Genomic DNA, 21,387 nt, shown 5'->3' on the forward strand with positions numbered 1-21,387 from the left:
AACAAAAAATTTCCGCTGCGTGACAAATTCCTGTTCAAAATGTTCTGAAACCACAGAGATGATCTGTGTGTGATTAAGGGATTGAGGTGAGTTAAGAAAAAGGATGACTAATTTACAACAATCACACTGATAAGAATCTGTCAGATTCTCATGAGCTGAAAGAAGCAAAATGCTCTGGATCAGAACGGCTACATGTGCACCTCATCACACCTCTGACACACAAACCACCAAGAAAGCTACATGAGAAATATTTTACCCATAATGCCACGGTCCAAAAAGGCTGCGGTTTTTACGTCTCCTAATTTAATCTTTACAGTAACACGCTGTAAACATATATTTTTTTTTTAAAAACCCAAAAGCCGAAACCGATGTGACTGTTTGTTATCCTTGATATCATCTTAAATAAAATCAGAAAATCTGTACGAATCGCTGCTTTTTAGCTGCCGATACAAATCAAGTGATCGCGTAAGCTAACCAGGCAGTGAACGCTCCCATGAAAACAACAGTTAATAGTCCGATTTGTGTTATAAAAAAAAAAAGGCGGCTCGCTCACCAACTGAACCTCCCGTGCCTGAAGAAGCTCGTATTTACAAGCAGACTAGTCGGACAGAAGCAGAGAAAACACTCGCTGAGACGACGCGCTTGAAGAGGAAACAGAAACTCGTCCCTCATGTCTGGATGTGCACACTTCTTATCTTCTGGGATAAAATATTGGCTTAAAAATCTAATTAACCTTATTTACAATTTTACAACGAGGAACAAACAAAAATATCGATATAAACACCTTTTTTTTTTTCTAAAAATTACATTTGTCACAAACATATTTCCTAGAGTGCGACTGAGCCGTCAGCATGTTCGGCGGTGATGGTGTTTTCCAGGGATGCAGCATGTTAGCTTGTAGTGTAGTTAGAGTTGTGTTTGCAGCTTTTAAAAAAAACAACTTACATTTATAGCTGCTCAAGAGTTCATACAGTATATACTGGCTGCTGGCAGTCACAAAGAATGTGTCGAGCTGTAAGTTTGAGGCATTCTGTCTGTTTGCACATTCCTCTGAGGCCGTCATGCCTGTCTGCACAGGACGAAAAGGAATCTGCGACGCAGAGGCCCTAATCACATTTTCACCTTTGTGTTTACACCCGTGGGGATTTTCTGAGGGTAAAAGACGGAGCAGGCTGAGACGCCACGGTGTGTTTGAAGAGGAGGCAGTCACTTCTGGAGTGGTGTGTGTGTTTGGAGGACAGGTGGCGACGTCAGGAAGTCCCTCTCTCACCACTGGCCGAGTTGTGACCCCTAATATGCATTCAGACGGTCTCAGGTCTGCCGGCTCTAGGTGGTCTGCAAGGAAGAGAAGAAAAGAAAAGACGGTGATTTTTACAGAAACAACTTTGCACATGCAGCAGAAAGAAGATCTGAGTTCTTGGCTGCAGACGTGGACGGGGAGCTGTGACTCCTCTTTCCCTGCACTCTTAACTTTCAGAGTTTCCTATGCTTACCCTGAAACCACTGATTTGCATAATCAGCATGTCATGAAGCTGCTGTGCTCAAAATAAACTGACATTTACATAGATGACTCTGAAAATATTTACTTTGTTGTGGGAGCAGAGAGGCGTCACAAACACAAACAGTCGCCTCTTTGTTTGCCAAGTCAGAAAGGTAGCGTGAAGGATTCATAATAAACATCTGTTGTCGGTCCAACTTCAACCACCCGCCGCTGGAAATTTGAAAGTAGATTACAGCAACAATGGCATTTATAATTCATTATGCTGCGTGCATGGTGGGTTGATGTGTGTCATGGTGCAGAGGGACAGACGCCACTGACCTATTCCCCTGCGATTATTCCTCGGAAGAACAGCTATTTTATTCCATTTGCTGCCAGCGTTCATGTAATTAAGTCTAATTTTGACTTATCACCCAAAGACCGAGCTGCTGTTTCCATTATAGTCATGTTTTGGGTACATAAAATACCAACCCAGCAGACAGCAGACAACAGGAAGTAATTAATCCCACTGATGATAAAATGATAAGCACGGCAGTGTTGCTCATCCATGTGGACGATCTGCCAAAACGATTCAAAATGTGCGTTTACACTAAAGAGTGTTTCCGTATGGACGGGGCCTTAAATTATCAGTGTAGTATATATTTGTATTTCGATACTTTTGGCAACAGTAGCATGTATATTACTTCACAGCAAAATCAATTTGTTAATCGGCCAGAGAGAGCAACGACATCTGTGACTGACTAGTGGGCGATCTGCCCTCGCTCTGATCCTCCTTGTACCTGATCACAGAATTGGGGGAATCAAGTCTGTACGCAGGACAACAAGAACGAGGCAGGACAAGCCAGCGAGTCTGATGCAATAAAGACGTCTGGTGTGTCAGCAAGGTGAGTAGATTTAACTGGTCCGTGAGTCAAAGCTTTAATAGGTTGATGAACTACGCAGAACAGAACACTGTGCACCATTTGATCATAAATATGTTGAAATTGTTAACATCAGCTGTCAAATGTGTCAATGAACGACGCCTTCGCCTTCGCCTACACAAAACAGATTTCGACAGGGCACATCACGCACCGCTGATGTACAAAACAAGGACGTAAGAAGACGTAAACAGACAGAGAGGGAGGCTGGAATGTGGAGAAAAGGCGTGTTAGTGTCTCGTATCTGCAGAGAGTTTCTGATTTTCTCTCTTTGTTGCTGCTCGGGACGCTTTACCAACCCAACATGTGTCTATTTGACGTCCTGGGAATGAGACTCAACAATCAGCTGTCTTTGTGGTGCGTTCAGGAACAGCTGGGACAAATCCTACTGATTCTACCTTTAACTTTAATAGTCTTTGAATTCTATTAATATGACGTGAGCTTCAGTTAGCTTTGAGCACAAATGTCCTTCAGAGGGAGACTTTTTACTCTGATACTCTGAGTCCATGTCAGAGCCTGAACTCTGTTACTGTGCTGGAGGAAACAAACTGGATCAGAACTTCTACTTTTATCAGAGTATCTGTACTTTTACTTGAGTAATTAAGGTGTGAATTTAGTTTTTTAGCTAGCTGTACCTAATACCTTGGCAACTGAGTGCATATCTTCATATCTTCATGTCAACAGTCTGATGCATTATCTGATATAAAGTGAGATAAGATTGTTTTTTGCCAGAAACAAAGGCAAACACTGCAGACTGTAAAACATCGGAACATTCAGTAACCTGAAATGCTTTGCGATGTGGTCTAGCTGCTTTTCCTGACATACAAAGGCTTCCAGCTCTCTCACAGAACATCAGAGAGGCTCGTATTGGATTTTCATTTGGTAATCAGTCATCGCTGGAGACATAAGAGTGTGCTGCGATGAGCAGTGTCCTGACCTCTGCACTCTGCCTCTGCATCTTGTTGATGGAGCAGGACGCCGGATCTTTCTCCCCCGAGCTGTCACGTTCCGACTCGCGCTCTCTCTTTCCTGTGATACCTCTGGAGTGCAGAAGCAGTCCTGAATGTCCCGGCAGAGAGAAGATGGAAAAAAACAAAACAAAAAAAACCCCATCATCATTATTATATAGTGATACACATGATCAGCTGATGCAGGTGGGGAGGAATGGAGTCGCCCTCTAGTGGCATCATTCATACACACTGGACTGTACCGGGGATTTCTCTGTTTGGAATCTTGTTTTAGAAATCATGCTATATTATACTGGACAAAGATAAAAGACATGAAAACAGTGTGTCACAAGCGTTTTCCTACCTGGGTGTTGAGGCACAGCAAACTCGTGGTAGTGTAAGCTGCTGGTGATGGTCTGGCTGGCGTCTGGCACTGAGTGGTATCCTGCAAAATGCAAATCAAACAGACACTTTGACCTTTGTGTTCAGTTACACTTTGCTTATTTTTATGTTGTGGACGCCACCAAAAAGAGCTGTTCTGTGAACTGTTTTTTTAAGCAGCCTTCCGTCCTTTAGCTTTGTTTGAGAAAAGATGAAAACACAGTTGCTGAAATAACCACACGAGTGATGGTGACAGTTCCAGTTTGTTCTTCACAAGGATCATCACAGTGTGATGTAAATGCTGATTGCTTCAGTTGCGTCTTTGTCAACAGGAAATATCCGTGTCGAGGGACGACCTACCATGCTGCTGCTGCTGCTGCTGCTGCTGCTGTGGCGGTTGCAGTCGTTGTTGCTGTTGCGCAGCATTGCTCGACTGGGTCTGTTCTTCGGTGTCAAAGTTCAGTAAGATGCTCCCGCTGCCGTTACCTGTTGCGACAGAGCTCCCCGACACTCCAGGCACTGAAAAGATCCCACAGATGGATGCACGTGACTGACAGCCAAGGGTTGGATCAACCACTCCATTTTTTTCCACCAATATTACACAAGAACGTGTGTGAAACATCTTTACTATTATAAGACTGACTCACAATGTGAGTTGTTGTTGTTGTTGTTGGTCCCTGGCTGCTGCTCTCCAGGAGAGTAGGCCATCATTCCTCCATTCCCATTGCCATTGGTGGATGGCACTGATGCCAGCAGGCCTGAAAGACACAAACAAATATACACATAGTTATTTTTCCATTGAGCCATTTGGCAGCACTGGTTGTCCATGTGGGAACAAGAATCAGTATCCTTTGAGGAACAGGTGGCAACTTAGGGTGAGGTTTCTGCGTCAAATCAGCGAAAGGGGTGACAACGATGGCAGCTCCTTGAGTGGTTAGCGTAGCTGCTATAGCATCAGTTCCATCCATAAGTTCAATTCATGAAAACAGGAGCAGAGAAGCACACTGATGGCTTTGCTTGTTGGAAGTCGCTGTGAGACCATAGATCTGATTGGCTGATCTTACCTAGTCCCCTGTATCGGCTGAGTTGCTGGTAGATCTGCTTCATCCTCTCGATGTTGAGCCGGCTGGCCTCTGCGTGGTGCACCATGGGCTTCGGGTAATGAACGCCGATTATACACTTGGCGGCCGCCTGCACGGACTCCGGAGCGTTCCACGGGTCGTAGATGTACTTAGCGGGGAAACCTCGGAGGATAGGTAAGTATCGTCTGGAAGCACAGAGCGACATTAGATTTGCCAGCTTATGTCACAACGACAAGGACGATTACAGAGTAATTCGGGGGGGAGGGGAGCAATGCAGGGATACAAGAATAATAGGTTAGGAAAAAAAAAACATCACAGTAGTTGCAAAAAAAGTGAAAAAATATTACTGGGGGAAAAAAGCTAGAAATGTGTGTCTACAAATCCAAATACTGAAAAAGATATGGTGCTCAAAAGTGTTATTTAAAATGAAATACAGCTGGATTGTTGTTATTTCATCATATGTGTGTTTTTTTTTTCAGCTTTAATTTACCAACTCTGTATGTTCTGTAACTGATGAGAGCATGCTGGTCTTCAGCACTTTCATGCTTTACAGGTATTATGAAAAATAGCTGCTACAAAATGAAAGCTACAAACAACCACAACACTGCACAGTATGGCTACAGTACATGAGAGTATGAGTACAGAGTCATGTGGATTCTGGCACTGAAGTGAGTTAGCATCACAGTGCACAATGAGGCCTATTACATCACAACGTGGTAGGAAAAAAAAACCGCGGGGCTGTGTTTTCCCGAACAACAGTTACTGTAAGCCGGTGTGACAGCAGCCACACACGCAGTCCAAAAGTATGATCCTCCAAGAGGTGAAGCCAATAAAAACACACCAAGAAAGAGAAGTCAGCATCTCAACAGTACCATTCCAACCTGCTCAAGTTTTGTTTTTTTCCCCATTGGGCTGTCGTGGATTTGCTCCGTGTGACAAAGAGAGGTCACCTACCTACTGCACTTGGTCCGACCTTACCGAGTCCGAGGAGGGGAGACAGACAGGACAGAGGAGGGGGGCAAGTGGAGCTGTGGAACTGTGGGAAGCGGCACAGTGCAGCGCTGGGAGGCACAGAGAGGGTGGGGGCGGGTGCGGTGCGGCCTTGTGGACGCACACACAACGACGGACGGAGCTCCGCTTGGTACGGAGACCGCCCCGTCGCTAGAGAGATCACTGCCGATTGGACTGATGATGCTAGGAGACGTCTACTGTGACACGCGGTTAGAAAGCAGAGTGTATTGACCCCCACCCACCCTCCCCCCGCCCCTCCCCCCAACCCTGATCAGAGCAGGTGTATAGTGGAAAAGTTCTGCCATCGAGAGGTCCGGTTCTTCTTTCTTTCTTTCTTTCTTTCTTTCTGTCTTAGCACTGAAAAAAGATTATTCTTTGAAAAGAAGAAGAAGGAAAAAAAAAAACCCCAACTACCTCATCTCTGATTTCTTCCTTTGTCGGCCATTTGAGCGATGGTTTAAAAAAAAAAAAAAAAACCCAAACATCCCACTTAAAAAGTTACAGGTTTATTTCTTCTTGAAGCTCAGCGTGCACATCCCTGTGTCCTCACTTCATGCAAGTGTGAAAAAAAGAGTAGCTGAAGCAAAATCTCTTCTTAAAAATAACAACTGTAAGTTTGTCGTCGATGACAGAAGTCTTCCATTATACCTCACAGCTCCAGGCCCCCACCCTCCCTCCAACCTTCCCCCCTCCTCCCTCCCCATGATCAGACAGTGGTGGACTGAGAAAAGAGCTCATGGCTGCTCCCCTTGTCCCTCAGACTGTGGTGGTTGTCTTTTAAGTGTTCTGACTGACTGTCCCCTCCCACAACCCCAGCGCCACACTCTGGGCTTGTCCACTAGGGGGCCCCCTCATTTCACTAAAAGGGACGACAACCCTTTTGCCAGGAAGATCTGCGACTTGCCAGTCGCAAGTGGTCCTACAGAGGACAGCGGGTGGTGCATTAAGAGTGTGTGGTTATGTGGAGTGCAAACGTAGGTGTGTGTGTGTGAGGGGTGGTGCATTCAGATATGAGTGTATTGCTATGCGTTAGAGCATGACCAATATAACGGTTAGCTAACATTATTGGCCGATATAGTGTGTTTCATTTGCGTGTGGGTGGGTGTGTGTGTCTGCCTGTGTGTGTCTCTCGGCCTGTATTTACCAGCCACTGCTCCAGGTCCACCTGAACCGGCAAGGCTGCATTCACATAAGCAGGACACCACTGAACATTTCACAAAGGGTCGGATGAGGGACTTTGCCCAGCGTCTGGACAATGGACCGGCTCGCGTGGCACAGCACAGGTAACGAGTACCTGCGCCAACCAATGCGTCACTGCGATGGCACAGTTACAGCTGGCCCAACGCCTCTCCTCACTACCCTCTGGGGAATGCTTCATAGTCCCCTACCTAACGAATGCAAGCAAGGCGTTTGCATTTCCATACCAAGCGGTCAGAATCCCTTTTGACGAAATGAGACGCTACCGAGTTACAAACCTGCCCAGAGGGTGCCGCTGGGGCGCGAGCAAAGTCCCGTCCCCCGGGGTGGCACAGGTGAGTAAAAACAAACAAACAACTACCGATTTCTCAACTCGATCCCCGTCTTCCACCCAGGGCAGCCCAGGCTGGCAGCCCGGCTGTGCCTGGGTGGCGGGGGGAGGGGGGGGGCGCGAGAACGGCCAATCATCTTAAAAGCAAACAGCTACAATCTACGACGAGGTGAGGGATAGCTGAACTTTTCCCCCAATCCCCCCCAAAAAAACAGATGAGCCAAAACACAAACACAGAGCCACATCCAGAGAAAAGAGAAGAGTTCATCTACGCCTTTGCAGTTAAAAAAAAAAAAATATCTGGTGGCTGCAAATATATCAAACTAAAGAGATGCACGCGTACACAATCACCAAAGGGACATTCACAAACAATTAAAAAGGCACTCAAAGACGTACACTGTGAACACTAAAACAATTAAACAAAATACATGCCTGATTCCAAAAACTACAAGTGCTGAAGTTTTAACAGAAAAAGGAAAAAAAAAAGAAAAAAAAGAAAAAAAGACCGACGGGCAAAAAAAATAAAAAGAGGAGAGGAAGATGATTCTCCTTCATTTACTTACCCAGAGATCTGGATGGGGGACCCTCTTATCCCTCCATCTCTTTCTGCTAAACCTGTGAGGGTGCATGAGTGGTGTGTGTGTGCATGTGTGTGTGTGCATGCTAACGAGGACATGGCTATTTGTGTTAAACAGCTAATATATATATATCATTAAGTGCAGGAGACAACCGTGTACTACGAAATAATATCCACAGTAGCATCACCAAATATTACTGATAAGTAAAGCCTGTGACAACTACGTAGAGATCAGTTATAAGTGTACAACTTATCTCAAGCCTCAAATGTTCATAACATTGTTCGGACCTGTTGTTGTGTCTCTGTGAGCGTGTCTGACCTCTCTCAGTGCATCAGTGTTGTATAAGTGTATTGTAGGAGAGACGGAAGGAGGAAGGGTGCCATCCAGTTTTGGGGGGAGGGGGATCAGCTGATGGCACCAATGGGCGATGCCAGGAAAGGTACCCACCTAATGAAGTCCCCGTTGGGGTCGGTGCGCCTGCCGAAGCCCACGGGGCAGTAGCAGTGGAAAAACTGCTGGAAGAATGAACTGCAGGACAGCCACATCCAGCTGCCTGCGTTCACGCTCCAGTCTGCATCTAGAAGCAGCTCTTCAAAGACCTGTGACGCAAAGACAGAAGATGATCCAGATGTTAGCATTTACAGGGCTCCCACACCTTCTCAGACATCAAATTCAAGGACTTTTTCCAGGCCTTATTCCCTTGGATTCAAGATCCTACACACCCACCTACTCTGTTAATGACCCACAACACAACACAGTGGAGCCTGGTAACTGTAACTTCCTGCGTCCTCACCTTCATCCCTTCCTCCCAGCTGATCCACAGGTCGCCCCTGGTGAGGAAGCAGGCCACTGCGTGTCTGGCCAGGTGATGAATCCAGCCCTCCTGCCTTAGCTGGGTCATGATGGCATCTATCCAGGGGAAACCAGTCTTAGCTTCGGCCCACTTGGCGAGTGCTTCCATGTTTCTGTCCCAGGGGATGCGGACGCAGATCGGGTTCCCCTCCATCTTGTCGAAACGCGGGTTGTTGGTCGCCGCGGTGTAGAAGAACTCACGCCACAGTAACTGGCCATACAGAGAGAGCGGAGGGGAGCTGTTCTTTTTCACCTGGAGAAACATAAACACAAGTTCAGGAACAATTTAGCGAACAAGCATGCCTGGCTGAGCTGTGAGATCTGAAGAGACATTCGTATTTATTCAGGCCTTTAGTGTCTCGCTCATTTGCGCAAACAAGTACATATCATTTTAATTCCTTACATTCCTTTCCCACTGTACAAAACAATCCTGTGTTGCCCAACAACAGTTGGCAGCAGCAGCTTTATCTTCAGAGGTCACAAGGTTACAAGGGAAATGACTCAGTGGGAATCACAGGAGGATCTTAGGCTCTGATGCAATGCTTTGACTGGATGGTCACACAGAAGAATTTTTTATAACATCTTTTCACTGTGGTAATCTGTTTGCAACCCGGCTGGATCGATAAACATCATGATGACTCAAAGTCTTCACATGCAAAACAAAAACATCTGCTGGGAAGCACCGAAACAAATTTAACTACGTACGCTGTCTTTCTTCGGTAAAAAAAAAAAAAAAAAAAAAAAAAAAAATTGTAAGGCAGTTGGTTCCTTTTTGAGTTTATTTGTCTTTAATTATAAAAAAAGATTAGAATAAAAAATAATAACAATAATAATGCAGCTTCACTTCGATCGAAGTTGATGGACCAACGTGGAAAAATACAGCACTGGATAAATGACGAACCTTTCGGTAGAGGTCAGTGAGCTTGAAGTAGAAAAGGCGACAGGAGAGGCAGCCGAAGCGGAGGTACGGGCTGAGGCCTGTCGGGCTGGCCAGCAGCGAGTTGGCGTTCATCCTGGGGCGCTCGAAATTAGCCACCCATGCCTGGAAAAAAGACAGAGAGCGGATGACGTAGAAACATTTTCTCATTTTGAATAAAAGAGGAGAGTTGTAGTACAGGTGTAGTACTAACTTTTCTCTCCAGATGGCGCTCTATCCTGGTCAGAGCCTCCGTCTCTCCTCCCGGCCACACAGCTGTCGGCAGGCCCTCGATGTCAAAGCCTGTAAATCAGACGGTGAAAAACAGTAAATCACCTCCTTAGTATGCAAACAGCGTTTCACTTTGCTGTTGGACGTCACAACATCCTACCATGTTCCCACAAATTATGACCAGACACTGCAAACTTGTTTTCCTAGACAGCTGTGTTGGTTTAATCCAGAGGGAGGAAACTGGTGAACTTTCTTTCAAAAACAATGGGACTCGTTCCAAACATCTCTTAATAAGACTGTTTGGTGTTCAAGAAGTTTGTTATTCAGTTAGAAAATTAAGTAAACACACCGTTTTCTAACACGTCAGTAATTACGTGGCAGATTTGAGATGTAGAAGTTGACTAAACTCGACTAAGTCGACTAAATGTTTCATATTGTACGTGATTTCTTAAAGCTTACAATCTCAGGTTATGATCTGAAGCACTGATTGTGCGATGCTTTGACTGGAGGGTGTCATGAATGCTTCTTTATAATGTCTATTCAAGCAGAGACTCACTGAGATAATCTCTTGACAGTCTCAACCGATAAACATCATGCAGGCGTAGAAGTTTTTCTTTTGAATGTCAAGACTTTGTCGGGAACCACTGACACAAATTTAGCTACGTTATGCTGTCAGGGTTGTTTTGTCTTTGTTTTTAAGATTGATCTGACTCCTGATACGAGCAACACTGGGATTGGTTCCACACCTCTGTCAATAAAACTGTTTAGTCTTCAAGAAGTTGAGTAACAAAATTGAATACCCCAAATGAAGTAATCACTGTTCCTAACATCTCATTAATTACGCGGCACATTTGGGACTAAACTCAATGGTGAATGTGTCATATTGTTTCATATTCATTCTCTTATTCATAAAACTGGACGGGGTTTCTTATAGCGACGGCTCTCAGCAGGTGACCCAAATAGTTTCACAAGGGACACGGTGTGCAGGTGTGAGCAGCAGATGGCTGCCGCACTGTGAAGGCTATGAATGGAAAAATGGCGTTCTGTGAATGTGAATGGGAACCAGACATCTTGACTGACTCAGTGTAAGAGGGTTAACATGTTACCTGGTTAATTTAAGGAACAAAGAGCAGCTTGTACAGAAATAAGCCTTTACAGAGAGAAACCGCGACATCTGCACGGACGGTTTAAAAAGGACTTAACGCTTATTTATAAGTGAAATAGCAGGTGCACAGGTGTCGGGGGCAGATGGCAGATACAGTTCAGATGCATGAATAAACTGGAACCTTTCATGAATGGAAACTGGACATCTGGATGCCAAGAATGTGGACGTGTCATCTGATTAATCCCATAGGGAGGCTTGAGAGGAGATTTACCTTTAAATAGAGAAACTGGACTAAGTGTTTAAGTGGGACTGATGAACACACACCTTAATTGTGGGTGGGATTTACTCGTATTTGTGCTCGACTGAGACAAATTTGAATAGAGTGTTTCAGAAAACTGAATGAATGTCGCGCAATATTTTGAAAAAGAGGAGGTTGAGGACAACATAATAACATGTTTACAATGCAGAGCTTCTCTTTGAATGCAGAGGGTAGAGGTGTAACAACCTGTGCATTATGGGTAGTTGGTAGCCTTTATGTTGCTCAGTTTCCTCAAAGCCTTTCAGAGGAAATCAAGTTTGACCTACAAGAGGTTCACTTGTAAGGACCTTTTCTAGGATGAAAAAATTATTTCCTAATGTCTTTAAAAAAAGAGGTGACAGTGTTTTTAGCCCCATTTCTTGATTCTGCCGTGTTTGGTCTGACTTTCCTGTAGTTACCACAAGTAATCGAGATGCAACTACATTAAGTAGCTGATTCTATCATGAACCATACCATAAGTTCGATCTCTAGACCTCAATTTAGGAGATAAATGGCACATAGATTGTGCTACCCAGTGCTAATCTAAGTGCAGGGGTGTGCGTTTTGTTTCTCACCCAGCTCCTCCAGGGACGGGACCCCGAACTTGTCGCCGTGGTCCTCAGAGATGGGGGTCACACAGCGGCCCATGAAAGAGTCCGACAGCGTCTCCACAGGCATCTCAGGAGGATCGAGTCGACTGATCAGGGTCTGGAAACGCTTGTAGGTGAGAGGAGGCTGCGCACCATTCAGCTCTATAATCCTGGAGAGGGGCAGAGACGAGGACCGGTCAGATTTTTAAACAATTTCCCCCCGGTCATTAATAAAGTATTCTGATTCTGATAACAGACCTTTTATTCTCAGACTAAAGCAAGAGTCGAGATAAGATCACCTAGTGACATTTCTCGTTGCTTTTAAAAGATCCTCTGGTTAATCAAACTCCCTTCAAGTAGTCAGACAGTGGCTTTAAAATAAGCTCATCAGTTGATGATTGCATGTTTCTGTCTCTCTCTGAGTCCCCTGAAGTGTTTCCTGTGTCTGTATCTTCCTTACTTGTCCAGGTCGTAGAGGGTGTGTGATATCTTGACAATGACCTCCACGCCTGCCTCCATGGCTAGCTTCTTGATGGCAGCATCTCTCTCCTTCCCAAAAGGCTCTGAGTCGTACTCAAAGGTCAGCCGAGAGATCTTCCACTCCTGAGGGACAGAGAAAGAAATTCAACATTTTCAAGCTTTAAAAAAAGCTTCTTTATCTGTCCACCGGTCCAAAAATATTCAATTTGCAATGATTTAAACGGGACGATCAAAGCTGCTGGTTGACAACCGACCTTGAAGAGTCGTGGGAACACGTTTGCTGGTTGGCCTCTGATGACGAAAAGGCGAGAGTTGAGCTTTCGAAGGCTGGCGTCCAGATCCTCTAAACACTGAAGGAGAAACCTGAAGAGGGAAGAGACGAAAACATTAATCAGTGATTGTCTGATCCTTCGCTGTGAGGTGTTTTTCCCTCTTAAGTTATTTATTGAGTATTTTCTTGGGGGGGGGTTTAGACATTAGAAGCTTCGACAACAACAAAAAAAAAAGCTATCCAATACCCTGAGATTAAAGTGCACCTGTGTGTTTTGGGCACTGTGACGCATATGACCACCCAGCGAGAACTGATTTCCCTCAGTGTCAGACACACGTTTGAAGCTTCAGTGTTTCAGAAGAAAAAAATAAGAAAGTCCATCGTTTGATGTGTCGTGTTCAGTAACTCGTGGACAGAAGTGCTTTAAAGCGTGCTGCACATTAGCATTTTAATTAGTTTAAACCCTGAACTTGATTTATTTTCAGTGAATCACGTTTGTCCTTCTGAAGCAGGCATGTGATGACACTAACCGTTGACAACAATTACAGATGGTCAGCGACGCATTCCTCCAATCAAATACAGTCTTATCCAGGGCCGAATTACAATCTCCAATTGCCTTTTTGAATGAAACTTATCCTTGATGCTAATTAACAGCCCTAATACCCATAATGAATATGGAAATAAAGTCTTCAACAGAGGAGGGTGACCCTCATAGAACAAGAGAGCATGAGCGGCGAGATACGAACCACTACAAACGTAAATGTTTAGGGGGTTTTCTGCCTCTGAAGGATTGCTTGAAGGCCATTTGTGACGCACAGTCGCATCTGTTCTCCTAACGCACCAATCACAGCCGTCTGTCAGGGACAGTTTGAAAGAGTGGCTTCTGATGATGACACATGAGGCTGACGGCATTTCCAAACTGAAGGCGAAGATGGAAAAACAAAGAGTCGTTCTCGTCCATGAACATTTCTGTCTGGTTCACGTCAGATAGATTTTCAGCGCTAATGCTCTTTGTTTTTTTTTTTTTTTTTTTAAACAATGACTCCCATGAGTCGTAATTGACCTTTTCTTGCAGTTCCTGTCATCAATTAATGGACGTGTCTTTAGTAATGGTGCTCTTTAGGAGTAAACTTTTTGTGTGGTGGTCAACAGGCACCACTGGAAGCACGCCTGAGCATCTGGATTCATGGTGTTGAAATATCGTGCGTTTAAAAGTTGATGACACGCCACTACTGTGCTCACAACTTGTTTTCCCTGTTATTATTGCAGATTTCAGTAAAGGTATAAGGGTAATCTGGTAATCCTTCCATCACTGCTTCAAGATCACAACACGAGAAAAACATTACAAACAGCACTTTAAGGGCTAAAGCTGACGTGAAGCCTCGTTTACTCAAGCAAATAATCACAGTGTGGCGTCTCTTCCTGTAGTTTCATCTCCACAGCACCACCTGTATGTTCTGCCTGGTAACAGCCATCACTGTTTCACCACAGGTCAAACTGTGGAGCGTCACCCATCGAGACTACGCCGCCTCTGACCCGCAGTTCTGAGCATGAGCAGAATCAGGCGGGATCACAGCAGAGCAGACAGTCGGTAAGTCCTGCAGACGGCCCAGCAGCCAGACGACGTTCTGCTCAGTTCTGTTCCCTCCTGTCTGACCCCGTTAGCCTGATCGTTAAAACCAGAGGAGGGTTTTGCTAACAGGCAAAGCTCCATTTGCTCTCAATCCCCCACACAGACGGGCAGAGCCGGGCAGGAAGGTCGAGCACACATGAGGCACGTGCTGGAGCTTCGTAACTCACCGTCTGGGTTGGACTTTTTGTGGACCAGCCAGAATTGTAGCTGATAACATTAGTTCTAATTTCGGCACAGCTGGTCAACAAGACACACTCCACTGAGGAAACAACCACGATTTCAACCTCACATGCAATTTACAGCCAAGAAACGCTAACTATTTAATTGACCTAATTTTCTGAACGATTTAAAAATCTGTGGGGGGGGGGAAGAAAGAATGAAAATGTGGCTCTGCTGCTTCAAACTTCTGCTTCAGGTTGCAAAACCACAAGTGCCAAAGTCGTTACGTACAAAAGGGTTTTCACGAGATAAGATTGGAGAGGTTGTGTTGTTACACTGCTCACAGAGACACACAATGAACAGGAACACCTGCATCTGCCTATTTCTTTACATTACACTCTCATAACTTTGTTGACACGTTTAAAAAACCCGATTTATTTACATTTGTTCCAACTTGTTTTTGAAAGCCTCCCTGCATAGTCATGAATACACTTCTGGTGGAGAAATAATGCAGCTTTTTATTATCGTGATCATTCGATTTTTGCCCCAAAGTAGTGCTGGACAATACTTTAAACACTGTACAATATTATGGTATTGTTATCATTGACTATAGATGGTCTTATTAATCAATACATAAATCGATTGAGTATTCCAATACAAATTGTTCGCAGTAATAATACACTTTGAGTCCTCTCTTTTTCTGGTTTGAAAAGCTGCATTGCAATAAATTGATTCTCTGAACTTACAGGACTGTTTCTACTTGTTTTAATACTTTGCTGATGGTTATTTGTCCAAAATCTCATTGTGTTACCAACTGTCATTCCTATAATACTGTCACAATATAAATAGAGGTCAAAATGTACAAAGTGCTTTTGAGACTGAAAACACAACCCCTCAGCCCTCATCAAAAGTCTCAATAACAAAATCAGTTTCAATTGAGACACCGTGAGTAATTTCTGTGTCATGACTGAAACTCCACAGGTCACCAAAACACCCAATTCCCTCGAAATGTACTGAAGTCATGACCTCACTGTCCTGAACTGAACAAAACTGAGATGCTATCATGCACACGGTCGTGATGCGAAGAATAAAAAGGTCAGTGAAGCTGCTTTTCTGAAGACGTCACCCATCGCCACGGAGACCGCATTTGTGTACGAGGCGAAAACAATGAACACGTTTTGTCCTCCTTCACTTTTTAGCTGGCCGGTCAAAAACAGTCAGTGCTGACATGCATCTTCTCTACTTTAATGACATTCTGTCCTGCCCTCCTTCTATCTCAGTGGACAAAAGGGCATTTACATAATATCAGACACACTCAATAAATCATTCTGGGTGACCAGCCATCAGCTGTTATATATCTGCGTGTGTGTGTGTGTGTGGACGTGCAGTGGGTAAGCATGTGTGCACACGTGAATTCATCCAAATCTTTTTTGCGCATCAGCACGAGTTGAAACGTGAAGATCAGTGTAAGAGTGCGCGCGTGCCCATGAGCACTGGTGTGTGCTTCCACGTTCACAAGCCTCCGACTGTTCCTGTGTGTTGGTGTCTATGTGCAGCTGGGTTAGCCACTTCCTTCTTTCCTGGCTGCCTGCCTGGTTTTGTGTGTGTGTGTGGTTGTGTGGTTTTGTGTGTGTGTGTGTGCTTGGCTGGCTGGCTGCCTGTTCATGCATCAGTCCTTATATAACTGCTCTGGCCTACATCTGTCAGGACACACACACTCAGTACAGACTGCACTACAACACAATCGGTAAGCCCAGTAACCTCATTCTTGGCCACGCACACACTCTCTCACACACACTCACACACACACACACAGAAGAGAACACAACCCCTTCTCACTCTGCATCATCAGGAGAACAGAGACGGAACTGAATCCTTGAGTGTGAACGAGAGGCAGTGAAGCTTTTTTTTTTTTTTTCCCCAACATCTGTTTATAAAAACTTTGTCGAGTCATCTCAGCTGTAACTTCGCTTTTCACTGTTGTTTCAACCCTCAAAACCTTTTTACAACAAGCACTCACAACTGTTCTGACATATGTTTGATGTATTGATTTTGTTATTCCTGCACAGATATACATCGTAAGAAACACCAGCTGCACTCCTCTGGCAGAAAGCATGTTATTGCATTTTTTTGTTAAGTTTTTTTTCCTACTTTTTTATTTTATGGACAACTTGTTCTGTACCGTTTGTACTTTTATGTTTTCACCTATGGGGTTTTCCAGTGCGTTTCTGTTGGGTAACTGGCCACGCGAGAGCTCCTTACCACAAGTAGGTCACGATCACATAACCACTCACAAGTTTCATGCAGTGGCACACTAACCTACATCTGTTGCTCAGACTATTCTCACATTTTCCTCTAGACTGAAAAGTGATTGATTACCTGTTTTATTGGCCTTTTGCTCCAGAGCTCCATCTCTTCACCTGGAACTCCTACGTTAATATTCATCACTAAGATAGTGCCCACGGAGCAGTTTTTAATCTGTTTCGCTCACAGCGGCTCCTTCAGCCATTAACTACACTTAACTACAATTCCCAAAACTTATTTTATTCATCTTTAATGTTCTGAATAAGGGTGTTGTGCCATTTAACATGCTGACATGAGTTATCAAAGCTCAGTGTTTTGAGAGGACTGCCGTCTGGTTTTCAGCCCTGTGAGATCTTATCACCATATCGCACCTGAATCTATAGAAAACACTGGCAACACACAATCACCAGTACAGTAACAGTATCACTTTTTAGGAATCACTTTTCTGTAAACAACTATTAAACAGAAGCCAGATTCCCCCAGAAAAACCTTAAGATGTGACAAATTAGAAACAGAAAATCATCTTACCGCCACCTGTTGACTCCGACGTTGGAGGAGCCTGCGAACCACGGGTCCAGGAAGTAAACACAGCGAACTGTGCCCGCCCCTTTGACCGCCTCACGTAGCGCCGGGTTGTCATGGAGACGCAGGCCCTTTCGGAACCAGTGGATGGAGTTTGGGGCCATTTTTTGTTATTCTGATAGGAAAAAAGTAAGCGGGAAAGAAAGAAGAAATCAGTGTGTTGGCTGGAGCTGAAAAATTACTGAATGGTGGTGAAACCCTTATTTCCTCCAGCTTGAATGAAGACGACAGCTCCGTCTGTACGGAGCAGAACGCTGTCAGCTTCTCTTTTCCACACTTCAGTCACAGCTAGCACAAAAACTGAACGTCTCCCAACAGGAGAGATAACTGAAGCATCCAAGTCAAACTGGTTGCCAACAGTGTGGGACGAGCCAGGAATAGATCCGAAGAGGAACACCAACTCCTCGCTGCGGCCAGAGGAGTTTCTAATACTTTCTATTGTCAGCAGAGACATTTTTAGACATTTGGTGCTCGTTGATAAAAGACCATTATTATTATTATTATTATTATTATTATTATTATTATTATTATTATTATTATTATTATTATTATTATTATCAAACAGGCAGCCTATCTAAAGCCTGTGTGATACAAAGCCCCTGGATTACTGATCTAATTGGCTCATGGTCAGCAGGAGCATGGCCTTGACCACATTTAAGTAGCGACAAAGCTTGACCACGAGTGAAAACATGAAGGCATTAAAACATTAAGGTCTCCACACACACACACACACACACACACACCAGCCAGTGTGACAGGTGACATTTAGGGATTTACCTGCCACTACCTGCCATTTGGTCCTCAACAGGTGTTAGCTTTAAACACCTTGAATATCTGAGTAATCTCACTACTATGACTATTCTTTGAGTTTTTATACAAGTAAAATTAATTTAGTACAGTCTTGTCAGTGTGGCAGAGACATACTGTGACATGTGTGGATATAAGTAGCTGGTTGACAAACAGAACAGCTGATCGCAGTGGAGGAAAAACAGAACGTCCCCGACAGCCGTGCAGGGGCCGACTGGACTGATTTAAATGGCTAATTAGCTAGGTGGCTAGCTAAATAGCCTGCAGGTTCATCCACTAGATCTACTTTATCTCTTGACTGATTAAGATTTGTAAAAGGTCATTCCTGACACTTTTTCTCATTCATTTCACAGCAGAGCTTGTTGCTGGCAATATGTCACAACTATAATAAATCATATTTAAATTCTTTGTCACCTCTTTAAAATGTCATGACTAATAAATGTCCATTAAGGGAAGGTGTTAACCTTTGTGAGTTCATGAACATAGACGTTTACTTGCTGCCATTAAAAGGGAAAATTTGCACACTTACTTACTGTCAGGTCAAATTATGGCTCAAAGGATGGAGAGTCATTTCTTATAGAGTCTAATAATCTTGTGACTGAGACTGTTGATGAAGATCATGAGAAGCTGTTGGAATGCAGCAATTTTCCCACAACTGAGTGAAACAGGACACAGCAAATCTGACCAACAGACCAAAGACAGCAGCCGTTTTCACTGCACTTGTTAAAACGTGAGCAGAAGACTTTAGCCTGCAGCCAAAGCTTTCAGGTTGAGCACAAAACATGAGGGAAAGCTGCAACTTTCTGTTTGGGTTCACTGATGCAAAAAACAAACAAACAAAAAAAACCCCACAACCATAGTAAGTTCAATGAAGAGACATCTGAACATGTCTGTATCAGGGGATGTACTAACAACTGCATGCACAGGGATATTTAAGATGCAATAACTTCTCTTCATTTAGAAAGGAAAGCTTTAAAAATGTTTGTACATTAGGATGAAGAAATCTTTACAAAAAACTACAGCTGGCCTCAATCCAAACACAACTATCATCCTCCATGAAGAAGCAAATTACAAACGCTAAGATCTGCATTGTCTGACAAGGGTTGATATAATAAAAATAAAAATCTTAAGTGTCAAAATTCAGAATAACCAGTGATGTAACATTACTAACTCCAATAATTACTGTACATACAGTGATATATTACATTATCTTATTTCTTGCTACTTCCTCTCCACTGCACTTATTTGATAACTTTAGTTACAAGTTACTCTGGACACACTGTTGACTGGTTACTGCAGAGGGAAAAAGGGATTCTGCATCAGATCCAAATCATCATATTTTTTAGGTCAATTAATTTGATCTTTAATCAGACACAAAAAACATCTCAATGATCGTAATGCTGAAATTCAGACCCAGTAATCTGTCCAACTCTAGTACTACAACAGAAATCCACTGCTGACTGTTGGGTTTAAGCACCGGTAATGTCCTGCCTGGAACTAACAGCGATGTTAATTTGTACTTTGTGGCAAATCTCCGGAGCATTGTTGATTTCACATATATCCTATGATGAGCCTGGCTTACTGCAAAAATACCATCATTTCTCGCACAGAAGGGAAACGTGACACATCGCATTCCCTGCCACACACTGCTGATATTCACAGTCTGGCACAGTTTCATTCATTCAGCTCAGACCCAAAACAGCCAGTGACCAGATACTTGGAGGAGCCTCTGTGACGTAAAAAATAAAATACCAGTCATCAGTGTTGAGAGTACTCATATCTTAACTGCAAATCACAGAAAAATTAAACAACTCAGATTTACCAATAAATAAACATGTCTGACATGGGATGGATACCAGCTGGATGGGATTTAAGTAACTTTAATGACTCTGTGAGTGGTCTATATTTGGGAAAATAGCAAATATCAGTCATTTCCCAGTAAATTATATTTATAATTTGCAAATACAGCCATCTTAGGGGGTATCTAAACAGCTAACTCAGTGTGACCTTCAATAACTAGTGAATTAACCAGAAGTTTCACAGGACTTCTCCACTGTAAACACAACATCCTCTGTTAATAAATGCACAATGAGGCTGGTTTTAACATCTGTAACACATCCACACACTTGACATCACAACCACAATAAACTATCAAGACTGTGGCTGATGTTTTGTTGCTATGTTATGAGAATAAACCCACAGTGACTCCTCCAAATTGAAAATTAGGTCACACTGTCTCTTCTGAATGGGACGTTGATGTTTGTACCAAACAGTTACGTGAAATTAGCTTCCAAAAAAGATGATATAAATCACTGCTGAACACGTCGAGTGGAATCTACGAGTTCACTAAAGGATTAAAAAGCATATAATGGTGGACAAGATCAAGTATTTGGCAAGGAAACGAGACCATAACGGGGTCACCAGAGCAACTGCTTATGTAAGTGGTGGCGCTGTTTGATAAAGTACAGCAGGTTTATCACTAAAACTAAAGCGCCAAACGTGACAAAATGGCCCGTCTTACCTTGTACTGGCTCCCCGGAGGTGAAGTTTATGTCAAGCCCAAAGAAAGAAGCATTTCTTCCCTTCGTTTCAGCGTAAGGCGAAGTGCTGCCGAGCCGGGCTTGTGGCTGAGATGTGCGGATCCCTCTCGTCTTCTCTGTACCTGCTTTTCTGCCACTGAACTACTTTGTTTCATAAGAGTTTTGCTCACTGCGCATGTGTCAACTTTTATCTGGTTCTCACGCTGCGTTCATGGCACGGCGGTTAAAACCGCGACTTGCTGAAAGCGGTCTCACGTCAGAGCAGTTATTGACGTGGTTGGTTGACATTTTATGCAAATACAGTAATATTACTACACGGAAAAGCATATGTATGAAGTGGGAGTATTAATTATGACGATTGGCATTTTTTCAGATGGCGCCGTTTCGATTTATTTACAACATCACAGCACTCAGTGTACATTTGAGCTCATATTGTTTACAGTAAGAGTTATAACAGAATCAGCGGCCAAGTGAGGGATTTAAAAGACCTGTTTTGAAACCTGAGAACCTACAAAAACCTTAATATATAACGTTAAAAAAACTCTAGTTTGTCTTATTTCCTATTTTCATGAAACGCACCATAAGCCCTGCGCAACGTGACCGGCGACGTGATTCCAATCCAGCGCTCCTATTGGTCGGTTATAAGAAGCCGGGTCACGTTTAAGAGGCATGGCAGC

The 21,387-nt window shown here is 43.7% G+C and overlaps 1 protein-coding gene across 1 annotated transcript; it reads right to left on the reverse strand.

Moving 5' to 3' along the window:
• Positions 1–365: 365 nt before the first annotated feature.
• LOC119022562 (cryptochrome-1-like) lies at positions 366–20,874 on the reverse strand. Its single transcript, XM_037103550.1, has 15 exons — positions 20,692–20,874; positions 17,310–17,478; positions 12,669–12,777; positions 12,395–12,537; positions 11,920–12,104; positions 9,925–10,013; positions 9,696–9,836; positions 8,736–9,047; positions 8,390–8,541; positions 4,808–5,010; positions 4,391–4,501; positions 4,104–4,262; positions 3,727–3,807; positions 3,353–3,474; positions 366–1,335 (listed from the first exon to the last, which is right to left on the reverse strand). The coding sequence occupies exons 2-15, from the start codon at positions 17,465–17,467 to the stop codon at positions 1,327–1,329; spliced, it is 1,974 nt and encodes a 657-aa protein (XP_036959445.1). The 5' UTR covers positions 17,468–17,478; positions 20,692–20,874; the 3' UTR covers positions 366–1,326.
• Between the last annotated feature and the right edge of the window lie 513 nt (positions 20,875–21,387).

This window comes from Acanthopagrus latus, chromosome 7 (assembly GCF_904848185.1).
Source record: "Acanthopagrus latus isolate v.2019 chromosome 7, fAcaLat1.1, whole genome shotgun sequence".
NCBI classification, from domain to species: Eukaryota; Metazoa; Chordata; class Actinopteri; order Spariformes; family Sparidae; genus Acanthopagrus; species Acanthopagrus latus.